At 42.6% G+C, this 13,768-nt stretch overlaps 1 protein-coding gene across 7 annotated transcripts in view; it reads right to left on the bottom strand.

Annotated features, from left to right (window-relative positions):
* Positions 1-4: 4 nt before the first annotated feature.
* The window catches only part of RPRD2 (regulation of nuclear pre-mRNA domain containing 2), a 93,173-nt gene continuing 79,409 nt past the window's right edge, over positions 5-13,768 (bottom strand). For 4 of the 7 annotated variants that reach the window (XM_074188716.1, XM_074188711.1, XM_074188712.1 and 1 more), the window contains one exon: positions 4,824-10,367. In XM_074188716.1, coding sequence (XP_074044817.1) covers positions 7,612-10,367 — 2,756 coding nt within the window. In that variant the 3' untranslated portion in view covers positions 4,824-7,611. Of the gene's footprint in view, positions 219-4,823; positions 10,368-13,768 lie in introns of those variants that run through there. The other 3 variants (XM_074188717.1, XM_074188718.1, XM_074188715.1) reach the window with 2 other exon arrangements.

Raw genomic sequence — 13,768 nt, 5'->3', positions numbered from 1 at the left:
GGGCTAAATCGTTTATTGAATGGGTCACAATGAAAACAAGGGTGGGGGGCTTGAGCCGGCGAGGAGGCGCCCCGCTCCCGGGGGGCTATTTGCTCTGCGCCGCCCCCGAGGTCACAGCTTCCTGCAGGAGCGGGAGGGAGGCGGGGGGCTCTTTGGCCTGAGTCTTCTTGGCGCCAGGCCCCCAGGTCTTGACCTTGTCCTCCGACCTGCCGAAGCGCCTGAAAGGGAGAGAGAGAGAGAGAGAGGCGTTGTGGGCAGGGTCCCCCAAGGGGCGCGCCCGCCGGGCGCCCCAAGCTGCCCAGAGTGGCATGGGCGCAGCGGCCAGGGAGGCTCGAGTCCGCCCGTCCCTCTCCTCTCTACGGCAGCTTTTAGTAACTTGCTTTTACCCTTTCCCCGAGGGCGATCTCTCGTAGCAAGGCATAACTGGGAGGGGAGAGATCTAGTAAAATGAAGCCACAGGAAGACGCCCGCTGGGGCACAGCAACACCAAGTGCCTTCTCATCTCTGGGGGGCCGCTTCGTACCAACAGCCTGTCATCTCCACGCTGTTCTTTCATCCCTTCCAATCTGTCCTCTCAGCTGCCAAGCCGATAGTCCTGCAACACATCAGCCCCACTCTCAAAAACTGTCTAGAATAAAAAAAAAATCAGTTCTCCAGCCTGCCATTTTAGCTTTTCAACCATCTGACTCCCTATTTTTTCCAAATGCGATTTCACATTATTCTCCTTTATGAAAAATATTCCAATTTGCTGGACTCGCTACCCCTCATCTCCATGTCATTCCACCTCCTCTGCCTAAGTCACTGTGTGTCTAGCACGTCATTCTACCTTTACACCAAAACTGAATCCCTGGCTTCTCTCAACACTTAACTCTGGTGCTTCCCTACTGCACTTGACCTTTTCCGAGGTATTAGCACTATTCCTCTCTTGTAATTTGTATTTACTTGTCTACAAATTGTTTCTAGTGTAAAGTAAGCTCCTTGAGGGCAAGGAAGTTATTTTGCATTCCTTGTGATTGGCACAGAGCTCTGCCCACAGTTAACACTAGTTGAATTTAATCATTAAAATTGCTTTTTCACAAGCTTTGAGCCACTAGCAACTGGGGAGAAGGTTCTGCAAGGTCAAGTCCTCTTCTACCAAACTGACTACACTCTGAATCATACAATTCCACAATCCCTGGCTAGCGATTGGGACCAGCCTCGGTCCTAGGAAATTTAAGCCTTAGGCTGAGATACATCTACCCTCAGAGTTGAGGCTTTCTTTCCTCCTCTCATTCAACATCTGGTCTTCAGTGCCATTTATTGACACTGGAGAAAAAGGGTCAAATGATATTTCCTTCTCCTTCCAAAAGGAATGCTTTTCCTGAAATCCAGAGTAGAAGAAACCAGATAGAAAATCCAAGAGAGATGGATGCCTCACAAATGCTCCTCTATCAGATATTAAGGATAGGAAAAAGGGGAAGCCTGGTGAATTGAGGTCATGGACAGACAATTCCTAATTGTAAACCAATTTAGGGTGATCGTCAGCTCCTTCCCATATTGAAGAGTGAAGAGGCATTATCATTCCATTGTCCAAACCAACAGCCGGATTCCCCCCACTGGGAGTACTCTTCATTTTCCAGTACGACAAAAGGGAGAGATTATAGAATCTCTTTCACCAAGAAAATTGATCTGAATCCATTTTCCATCAACATATATGCTCAAATTGAAAGCATAGTTCTTAATGAAGCAAGTAATTCATCCAAGAGAAGAGTACACTACGAATATCAATTTCCTCTGAAGAACAGAGAAGATGTGGCTGAAAACAACATACAAGTCATGGAGATTATGCCCTTTAAAGAACTTAAGTCAATAGGAATTGTAGGCAAAAGGGGCCAAAGGGCTTACTTTGTCTTCCCAGAGATCCCCCAGGAAAAAACTTGAGAGGTCAGGTAGCTATCAGAAAGTAATCATTTCCTTTTCCAGGTTATCCCCTTCAAGTCTCCTAAGACTTTAAAGAAATACCAAATGGAAGGAACCAACGATAAGGGCAAAGCAAATGGCATGATTATCAAGAAAAGATGATGGAAAGGAAAACATCCAATGTGGAGGTGTGTCCTTCACCTGACTTCATAGACTTTGAATCTGGAAGGATCCCTAGTCATCTTTCCTTTCTAGATAAGCTGTTTTCTGACTTGCACCTCAAATGCAATTATATGCCTTAGATTTCAGCCCCAGAACAAGGATAACTGACAGCTCCAAGGCATTATAATCACAGGAAAGGGGGCACTTGAAATTTCCTACTCTCCTGTCCTCAAAGAATGAAGAGGGGTGACCTTGCCTTTATTCCATTCCACAAGGGAACACTGGATTTACCAGAAGAGTAAGAATTAAAAAAAATAAACCAATTTAGCAAGGCTCAGGAGAGGCCTTTTGATATGAAGTAGAACAGTAGATTGGTTTAACCACCATTCGAGTCAAACAATGAAACGAGTTTTTGTTTTAACTTGCTTCCACCAACTGCTTGGTCCTCCACTCATTCGAGCCACTCTTGCTTTCTAACTGGGAAAAACCCAGCAGGAACCTGGATGAGGTTAGCACACTGCTGTGTGCCAATCGTTAGAAATGCCCCTTTGTGGGCAAGATTACATTCTCAAGCCTCAAATATGAGATTCTTCTACTCCCCTTGGGGATGGAGTGATGGTGGCAAAGAGGAGCCAGAACATTTATCCTTAATCTATTTGCTTTCATAGAATTCTACTGGGGGGGGGGGAGGGTTGCTTGACTACCCATAACTTAGTAATGAGTGTCAAATCTTAGTCCTGTCTATGCAACCTCAGTGAGTTATTACTCAACTATTGTGAACAACAGCAGCTGACTGGGCTTGTCTATGCAGTTACTCACTAGAAAGTATGAGAAACGCCCCAATACCAAAAATTTAAGCCCTTCTAGAATGTATGAATGTAACCATTTATAAGTTATTGAGCTTAAGCTAAAAGTAAACAGCCATTTCTTTTTCTTTAGTGATGAGCTTAAGGTGAAGAACAGAACTTGAAAGAAAAAGGGGATACTTGGGATGATTAGGGCCATTGACATTTTGGAAGTGTCCAGTGATCCATATAGGAACCTCAGGTAATCAAGGGGAGTTTGTAACCTTCCCCGGTCTGTGCCCCAATTGGGAAGATCAGACATTAACATCAAAGATTCATTTACTAAACTACACAGGATTGGGGAGCGAGAAGAGCTGAGGATTCTGTATGACAAAGACCACTTAGTAAGGAAGCAGTTAATATATGGGGTCGCTTGGCCAAACTCTGGCTGCATATTGTAATTTTTTTCAGTTGATGTCACCATCTAGACAGCCTGTGAGTCCCTCCCCCATTAAGAATTCTCTAAGAACTACCTTCAACCTTCTGCACCTAATACCCTTTCTCTAAGTCGATTGTAAGAATAAGTAGAAAATGTCCCTGTCTGCTTTTTTTGGTAATCCACCACATAACTATTAGTCTTCCATCAAGGCAAAGGAAAGTTCCAAAGGGAATGGGAAGGCAAAGAGATGAGCAAAAACTGTAAAAAGGCCCTTTTTGATAAGTAAACGACACTACAGAGGAGAGCATTCTTTATTAAACTGCAAAATAAAAATGATACTGAGGGAATTGGAAAAATACGGGAAAGGTCTGGAGCAAACGAATGTGTGTGGTAGGGAAAGGGAAGGAGACAGTGTAGTTTACAACAGAGGTGTCAAAGTCGGACCACAAAACCAGAATACAACCTGAACCGGATCAAAATGTAATTGGGAAATGTTTAACAAAGTAAATAAAAATTCGATAATGATATTGCTAATTTGTGTTTTTTAAAGTATTGATGTGATGAGGACCTGTTTCTATTTGAGCATGACACTGCTGGTCTACAACAACTCATAAAGGCTCACAAGTGTGCACAATAAACACATCTCTAAAGTAAAAGGAAATGCAACCCTGTCTTCAGAGACATATCCAGGCTTCCTTCTTCTGATTTCCTGTTGTTGGTTTCACCACTGATCCTGGGAATCTTATGATGTCTGCTGGAAAAAAAGTAAGGTTTTGACCACAGGCCAGCTCTTTGATAAGGTCAGCTGCTCTCCAGTCTCCTGTTTGCACTCACCAGGGGAAACCTGAGGGCTTGCTCAGGACCCAGAATCTCAAAGAAAAATGTCAAACCTTTAGAACTAGTTATTTTATTAAATGTTATCAATATACATTTCAAAGGATCTGCAGTTTCATTTGCTGTTACCTTTAAATGCAGGTACTTTTGTTTTCCACACTGAACAAGTGAGACTATCAATCCAACATATCTATTTTTAAGCTTAACAGGCACCCCACTCCCACCCCTACCCACCCCCCCAAAAAAAAGAGAAAGAAAAAAAAGTATAGCAGTCATTTACAGCGGTTTCAAAACAATAACAGCTGCAGCTTAATTCTGCATAAACCAGCAACTTCAGAATAGGACTAAGTCTTTTATAATTAGGAAGTAAAGCATATTCACATTATCTAGATGCCTTTTTGCTTCTCCATACATTCACCTCCACACTGCAGTCCTCACTTGTAGGGCAGTCTATGAGGCATAAGACTAGAACAGAAATGAGCCACGGACAGGCAGGTTTTGTAATGACAAAAACGAACTCTTGGCAATGTTTAGGACCTCTACATCTGTTTCTATTCACAAAACTTAGAAAGCAGTGCCGGTGTAATCTCACTCCCTGCACTCAAGTTCTCTGTCTGTGATTTCACAGTGAGCAGTAAGGATTTCAGCAATGACTTTTTTCCCCCTTTCATACAAATCATGTCTTTGTCAAGACACACGATAAATTTTCTTTAAAAAATATTTTGTTTATTGTTATTTTTCAAACTCAGGTAAGATACAAAAGTCAGAGCATGGTCAAGGAGATTTAAATCACAGACACAGAAAGACTAAAACCTCTCAGTTCATGTTATATATGCCAGAAATGTCTTTTTTTCTTATATATACTGGTGTTTTCCTTGAAGTTAACCGCTGAGAGTTAAGTTCTAACTCCCACCTCCATCCCCAAACAAATATGGAATATTTTCTGGCTTAAACAAAAAAAGCCGCCAAAAGTCTGTCTTTTAAACTGTACAACAAAGTCTCCCTTTCAGGCATTAACCATCATGCTTTAATGACACCCCCCCACCCCAAACTCAAACATTCAGGAGTCTACTTTTTGGGCACCTTTTAGGCCATCTTCTGATGAAATCAAATAGTGAGAGAGCTTTTTCAAGTAAATACCACTTATAGTTGAAGCAAAGAGCAGCAAAAATAATTCACATTCTTATATTCCAAAGGGAAACATATCCCTTCTCTCCACCCCCCCTCCTTTGCCAAAGAAGTCTATTCAAAAGTATTCAAATATCAAACAAACCCAACTTCTTTTCTCTGCCCCCCTCAACATTCTGGGGCTCAATGTTACTGCTTCTTTGCTTACTCATCCAGCCATTCCCACAAGACTGTGCATTAATGTGAGGAGCTGTATGGGATCTTGGAGAATCAAGAGGGAGAAGCGTTGGGCTGAAGACTAGACACACATTAGGAAGATGGATTTTTTTTTAGCACCCTAACTATACACCTCTAAGTTCAAATAAATAATGGGGAATAAGTTACATCAAATACTATGAAAGGCTTAAACATGGTTTCCTTTAATACCATAGTAAGCTTGCTCTAACAAGACAGAGAACCATACCTTCTGTGATCTCTCCACTGTTTACCACCCACTTCAGAACAAACCACACCCCCTCCTCCCCAATCAGGACTCACATCTTTCTTATCCTAAAAAACCTGATAGCTTTAATGAAAATCTCAGCAAATGCCATTTCAATTACCCAGCTGGAGATTCTCAAAAGGATACTTCCACATGGGGTGTATATTTAAGAGGTAGAGCAGGGAAATGGGTAGGGAGAGAGACACTAAAATCAAAATGGATAAAGGAAACAGTAGCAATGCAAGGACTGCAGCTCTATGATGCTAAATATGTTAGTGAAAAGAAACAATAATTTCACCCTCTTGTTCCCCCCCCCCCCCAGGTTCTTGAAGCAATTAGATCCCTTTGAGGACAAGGATAAAAGACCTTTACCTCCTGCCTGGAGATAGAAGTTTCAGCCTTATTAGTGACAGTTGGCTGTTCATGAACCCTAAAAATTAAGATCCATCAGGCCCTCCTATACCCAAGTTACTCTTTTACTCTTAAAGGTTAAGAAACAAAACATCACAAGCATATGGAGCATAGAGATATTTACTTAGAAACTCGTGGGATGTAAAAGGGGAAGCAAAAAATTTTTTCCCTCTCTAGTTAATCATTGCCATAAACTAATGACATAGCTCAGAGGAAAAATTCTTTTCTACATACCAAAAACAATAACTAAAGAAGACCCTAAATTCTGAGGACAGAAATGTCAAGGGAGGCAGTCTTAACATCAAAAACCAAAAGCTTCAAGAGCATTTGCTTCCATTATGACTAGATCTTAGGTGCAGTGATTTTCTTTTTTGGCCAAACTAAGAGCAGAGACAGGGGAAAATGGTAAAGACAAAAATACAGAAGCAGAGGCAAAAGATCTAAGTGCAAATATGTGAATCATAGTCACCTATGATCCTGGTTACATCCCTAAATGTGTTGGAAAAAACCAGAAACTTGTCACATCAAACTGCTCTACCTCACACTTCATATATAGTTTATCATCAATCTCAACTTTTACCAAGCTAGATATCACCTTTCTCTAGCATTCCCAGAAATGAGAATTTTAGATTGCAATAAAAGAATGATGCTCATTCTGTCCCAAAGGTTACCTCTAAAACTACTGTGAAGGGATGGCTGAATTCTTAGGAGGAAGAGAAGAGCAATGATACATATGTGCTCAGGAAATTTAATCTGTCTTTTAAAAAAAACTACCAAAACCAAAACTTCCTATTTCTTCCCAAGCTGTTCCCCTCCAATAGGACAGACGACCACAATGAAGACAGCTATACAGATTATAGAGAGCAGTGATGTTTTTGAGGTGAAAGGGAAGAATGGAAGATTGGAATCCATCAGCTGACCACATGATAAGCCCCAAATAATACCCCAACATTGCACATGTATCATTATCTGTACTATTGGAAGTTTTATTTAAATGGCATTTCTCTTCAGAAAACGGGTTAAGAACAGATTTTGTTTTCCTTTTTTTTCTGTTGACCCATGACCCACAATCAAACTGGTTTTGTGTGTTTGCACACATAAGTATGTATGCATGAATGTATGCATGTATGAGTGTGTATGGATGTATATGTGAGTATGTATATACACACACACACACACACACACACACACACATACATATATACCCACAAAAATAAATGAGGGTGGGAGATTGGTAAGAGGAGATAGAAAGTCTAGCAGAGTTGGGAGGTGCAAGCAGAGATTTTTTTTTTTAATTTACAAAGGTGACATGGGAGGCTCTTTATCACAACAATAAAAATGGGAGGAAAAAAAATGAGACAGAAGGGAAGAGGAAAAAACAAAACAAAAAACAACAAAAACGAAAGCACAAACCAAAAAAACCTACTTCCAATGCCCTCTAGAGTGTTCAAAATGCTTTCCCTTGGTCTCCATCAATACCTGGGAGGGAAGAATGGGCGTTTTGGTGCAAAGAACGGAGGGCCCCTAGCAAAAGGTGGCCTGGGTCTCTTTAAGCTGTGAAACGGGTCTCTGTTGAGAAAAGATTCCCTAGGCCGAAAGTCTGGCCGGGGGCTCCGCAAGATCATTCCACTCCGGCTGATGGTGTCTCTGTGTGGGGGACCCAAGGCAGGGCCACTGCTGCTGCTGCCCCCCCCACCGCCTCCGTGGGCTGGGCCTAGGTGCTCTCGAGAATGTGTGGGCAGGCTCAGGCCCTCCCGCACACGGCTGAGGCCAGGGCCGTTGAGGTCCCTCTGTGTGGGGTCCCGGGGTCCTGGGAGCACTCCAAAATGCTCAGCCAGATTCCCTTGGAGGAGGGAGCTATGCTCCTTGGAGAACACTGCGACAGGACCTGGCACTCCACTGTGCTCTGCCAGGGGTGGGGCTTGGAAGGAGACCACCCCCGAGTGGTCAACAGGGGGAGGAGGGGGAGGGTTAGAAAAAGGGACGCCACTGCCTCCACTGCTGCTGTGCTCCCCAGGGGGTGGAGGAGGTGGAGTAGAGAAGGGAACCCCACTATGATCCCCAGGAGGAGGGGGTGGGGCACCATGGGCTAGGGCCGCTTCCTTTGTGAAGGGGTTCGAAAGATCCACAGAGGCCAAGTGGCCGGGAGTATCCCGAGAGAAGAGCCCACCATGCTCCTTAGAGGGAACAGGAGGGGCAGATGATGGCCCCATAGGCTCTCTCTGGAAGGGTGCCCCATGCTCCAATGGGGGTGGGGGAAGATGGTGTTCAAAAGTAGAGTTGAAGTTGCTGGAGCGAAAGCTGACACTTTCCTGAAATGAGGGTGCCCGCTCCTTGTATGCAGATGTTTTGAAGCCAGAAAGCCCCCCTCCACTCCCACCCCCGAGGGGGGCCAACTCTGAGGCACTGGAAGGGCCATTGTCAAAGGAGCTGCCAGAGGGGCTCAGCTCAAACCAACCCACCCTTGAAGGCTCGCGCCCATGTCCTCTATTCCCTTTGCCCAGCACCCGGATGGACTCTACTGTCTGGATTGGCTCCCCTGACATCCTCCTGTTGGAGGCATTATGATAACCCAAGGTTTCTATGGGAGCCCCTTTCTCCTCAGTACTATCAGGTAAGTCTAAGCAGGAAGAGGAGACTCGGGTTTCTATTCGGTAATGCTCCTCTGGCTGTGGCTGCTGCTGATCACTGGAACTCAAGCTGGGTTGGACGAGGCTGGCGAGGCTGACCCCATCACTTGAGCTACCCTTGTTGGGGGTCTGGCCAAAATGCTTATCATCAGAGGGCTTGCGAGAGGCATTTTTGAGCATATTCTTAAACTCAATTGTCGAAGTGGTAGAAATGGTGGAGGCCAGGACTTTGTCCACTCCTGAAGCGGGTGCCCGGCCTGTGGGAGTGGCAAGGGTGCTCTGTGGAGAGAAAAGGGAGCGGTGTGGGAGCGAGTGAGGAGAGTCTGGGTACTGCTTCTGGGGTAAGCCGAGATGTGCAGTGGCAGACTGAGAAAGGCTATTGTGATTGGAGTCAGGAGAGAAAAACGAATCATTCTTACTCGGTGATGGTGACCGGTCTGACCCAGACTCATTCCCTCTTAGGTTATAGGCACCATACAGGCCAGGAGAGGAGGAGAGATGGTCACAACTCTCACTCGCATCCAGGAGAGCCCTCATAGCTGGAGGGAAGGCAGACTTCACACCAAATTCCTGTGTCCTGTGGCTGTAGCTGGACATGATGGGTTGGTACTCAGTGTCAGAAAGCTTGCTTGCTTTTAGGATAGACTTCGCTGGCTTCTTTTCTAGATTCATCATAGCTGATGGAGGGGGGCCTGAATATTCAAAATCTCTATAATCCTCATCCTCCTGGAAAGAGGTATCTGGGTAGAACTTTTCCTGTGGTGAATCCATGAGGGAAGATGGTCTCTCCATTCCATCAGAAGTTTGCTTGTAGGGCGAATCACCACCTAGGCCAAAAGGCCGATAGGAAGATACAGAGTTAGATAACTCTTGGGAATAGCTATCATCCCTCCCTGGGGGTGGTGACCTTGTACTACTGGGTGTTGAAGAGCCAGGACTAATGATTTTGGACAGCAAGGACATAGTATCCACATTACTGGATGTAGGCTTGTCCATCATCTCATCCTGGGTAGGTGTCCCACTCCGTTCATCCCGGACAGGAGTTCCATCAATGTTGTCCATGGAAGTGCTTGTTGGGCCTCGCTGGAAGTCAGATGGATGGCTCTCGGTTGGAATATTAGCTCCCAAACTGCTGAGGATTGGGATGTTGAGGTTTAACCCACTGAAGCCAGGGTTACCTTTCAAAAAGTTATGGATCTTCATCTCTAGGCTTGGGGAGGTGGGCTCTGACTCTAGCTTTGGCTTAGAGATCTCAGAGGACTGCCCCATGGTAGGTTCAGTGGATGGAATAGCAGGATTTGCAATGTGGGAAGCAGAAAATCCCATTGAGTTCGATGGTGGCTTAAAACTTGAGGTTGGGAGCCCTGGGTTGTGTCCTACAGGGACCTTGCTAACTGATGTTGAAGAAACCTCAGAAGTTGAAGAGTTAGGAGAGTAACTAAAGCTTTTGGGCATAAAGGACTGGGTATTAGAGGGCAGACTCCTCCCTTTCATGCTGGAGATGCTGGTGTTGGCTGGGGAAGATGATGTGCTCTGGGACGCAGCTTCACTTGAAGCAACTGGGTTCCCAGTAACACTCTGAAGTAAGGATGACAGGCCTAGAGAATGGAAAAAAAAAAAAGATTGGACTAAAGAAATAACAAAGTCAAAGACCCTCTTCTAAACCCAAGACAAATCATGGAGGCCAATCAGTCACTCACAACTCAAAATACTGAAGTTGTTTATAAAATATGAAAGAATAACAACTTAATTAATTGGCATTTTGTAGTATAGGTTGGCAACATCAATACAATCAAAGGTTATTTCTTGTATTTCAGAACTTCAGATTATTATGCTTATTTATTGCCAAAAATTTAAACAAAAAGAGAATCTCTCTCTCTCTCTCTCTCTCTCTGTCTCTCTCTGTCTCTCTCTGTCTCATTCCTACAAAGGAAAAAAAAACTTTCTGTGACTCTGGGAATACAAGTGGCCCACTTCAAAGTCACCCCCCTTGATGAGAAATCAAGTTTCCAAGAATATTTGATAGGACTCCAGGGAGGAGAACTGCTCCTGTAAACATTTTTGAAGGGAAAAAAATCCCTGAATTAGTGACAGCAAAAAATCCTGAAGAAACCCCAGTTTTTAAAAGGTTTTTACAGTGTTCTAATCAATTCTTAAACTTTAGACATTAAAAAAAATTAACATCTTTTGGTGTCAAATACATTAAGAAACAACTTAAAAACATATATTGAAGAATTAATACTTCAACTAACTCATATTTATCTGATATCAATGCTGAAAATTTATAGGCAATTTATAAATCTAAAGTTCTGTAAGGGTTAAATGTATGGAACCTGTCCCAATCATGTTAATCTCAAAATATTTCTAGTAACCATAATCTACTTTTTGAATAATTTTTCTATAATAATAAGAAGCATTATCTTCTGGATTTGAACTCAGGTACTCCTGATTCCAGGGCTAGTGCTCTATCCACTGTGCCACCTAGCCACCCTTGAATTTCATTTTCAGAAAAGTAAAATTAACTTTCATTATCACTAAAGTAATCCTAGACTTACACTTCCATCAGTTGGAAGATAAGGTAGTAAATAATTGTCCATAAAAGTTTAAAATGAGCTTTGTATCCTTGTATCTTGAGATCAAGATATATTATTTCTGTGCAGAAATAATTCTACAAAATTTGAAAAAATTAATTTTCTGATTAGAAAGTAAAAGGAGATATTTTTATTCCTTGTACAGTTGCCCACAGCTTATTCTAACTGCAACAGAAGTGTTTCACAATGTCTTTTCTGTATTTGCCTTACAGTAGAAAACACATTGATACTTCTGTAATGATCTGCCATAAATTTTTGTCTGTATCTGGTTCTTGGTTGACCCCATTTGAGATTTTCTTGCCATTACCTTCTTCAACTCATTTTACAAATGAGGAATAAGACAGACAAGTGACTTGATTTGAATTCAGGTCTTCCCAACTCCAGGTCCACTGTGCCACACAACTGCCCATTGTGAGTGATATCCTAAAATGTGCTATTTTATAACACTTAGAATTAGGAAAAAGTTAAAGGACTCCAATATTAAGTGTGTAATATAGTAAAGATTAATAAAGGGGAATCCATAGTTATGTTAAAATTTCTAAATTATCCTTGAAATTAGTACTATGATACAAGGGAATACTATCATTTATTTTATATGTTCTTTATCAGTGAAAAGAAGTGATTTGATTTTTTCTTTTTTGGGGGTTTGCAAGGCAATGTAGTTAATAAGTGGCTTGCCCAAGGCCACACAGCTAGGTAATTATTAAGTGTCTGAGGTTGGATTTGAACCCAGGTCCTCCTGACTTCAGGGCCCATGCTCTATCCACTGCACCAAGTACCCACCCTGATTTGATCTTAACTACACACACACACACACACACACACACACACACACACACACACACACAGACCCTGCTTATTAATAGGAGCTACTCCTCTAATTTGTGCAGGTGGTCCTTATTTACATTCCTAACTAAGCTGATCTGGTCATCCAGAATCCTGTTAAAAGCAAAATCTTACATACACAATACACCAACTCTTCCTGATCATGAAGCAATCAGGATAATGAAGACAATTCTTTGGTACTTAGTATTATACTATGAACATATTACAATGCAATAGAAACTATTCCAATGTGTTAAGTTCTTTAGTTCAGTTTTGGATTTTACCAAAGGCATTTTTCAGTACCCTACATTCTTTTGAATGTCATTTGCAAACAGCAGATGATTCTTCCTTAAAAGTTCTCAGTGGGACATAGGTTCTCAAAGGCTATACAAGTAGAACTCAAGTCCTGGTAAGGACAATCAAGATGGAGAAAGCCAGAGTTAGTCTGGGCACCAGAACACAACTGCTGCCTGAAGACTAGCCTAGCATCAGCAGGCTGGCTGCATACAATGAGCTCTTTAGCTGGAGTAAACCACAACACAGAGAAAAATACAAAATGACCTTGAGACCTGTGTCATTTCTTTCCGTCTCTGCAGTGATGGAGGTGATGGTGATAAGAGTGGTAGAAAGGGGAGCAGATGATGCTAAAAATCATACATTTTAATCAAACCATTATACAAACCTTAATTTAAGGTTTCTACACAAAATGTAAAATCTTTGTCTAATTTCCAAATTAATTTTAAAGAAACAGAGCCACATTACTATTAATGTCTTTTGATATAGATGAAACTAGTAGCAAATAAAGGACATATGCCAGCTACATAGTGGGAGACAAACCCAATGCCACACTTATATCTACAAAATGTTAAAATAGCCAGACGAGGTCCTTGAGCAAGTTGTTCTATGAAGGCATTACACAGACTGAAGAGGGTTTGGTGAAAAATAAACCCAAATTAATGATATGCTGGAACCACTGCAGTATTGAAACAAGATATAGAAAAAGAATTAACAAAGTTAGAGAGGGGTAGTGGGAGGCATGAGAAAACTACAGAATCCAAGAAGTTTTCTACCTCAACTGGTCAACTACAGGCACCTTTGTTGGAACTGTGCAAAAATGTTTCCATTTTCACAGAAGTAGGATGTAATAAAAGGGGTTTTCAAGTTGGTTACATTTGTTAGAATGGTGGTTTATAGGGATACGATCTGTTACTGCAAGATTAATCTTCTGAGTTACATTTTACTTCATCTACCAGGAGGATCCACAATGGAGTGGTGGACAGATAAGTGTGTATCAGAGTCAGGAAGAGTTAGGATCAAGTCCTGCTCCTGACACTGGGCTGGGTGAGCCACTGCAAGTCACTTAACTTTCCAGTGATCCCATGCCACTTTTTTTTTGCAAGGCAAATGGGGCTAAGTGACTTGCCCAAGGCCACACAGCTAGGTAATTATTAAGTGTCTGAGACCGGATTTGAACCCAGGTACTCCTGACTCCAGGGCTGGTGCTTTATCCACTGCGCCACCTAGCTGCCCCCCATGTCACTTTCTAAGACAATAAACTGCAGAATAGATGCAGGCTGGCATCC

The sequence above is a fragment of the Macrotis lagotis genome, chromosome 5 (genome assembly GCF_037893015.1).
Source record: "Macrotis lagotis isolate mMagLag1 chromosome 5, bilby.v1.9.chrom.fasta, whole genome shotgun sequence".
NCBI lineage: Eukaryota > Metazoa > Chordata > Mammalia > Peramelemorphia > Peramelidae > Macrotis > Macrotis lagotis.
Note: the sequence above shows the minus strand (reverse complement) of the source record. Positions and strands in the feature narration are given on the sequence as shown.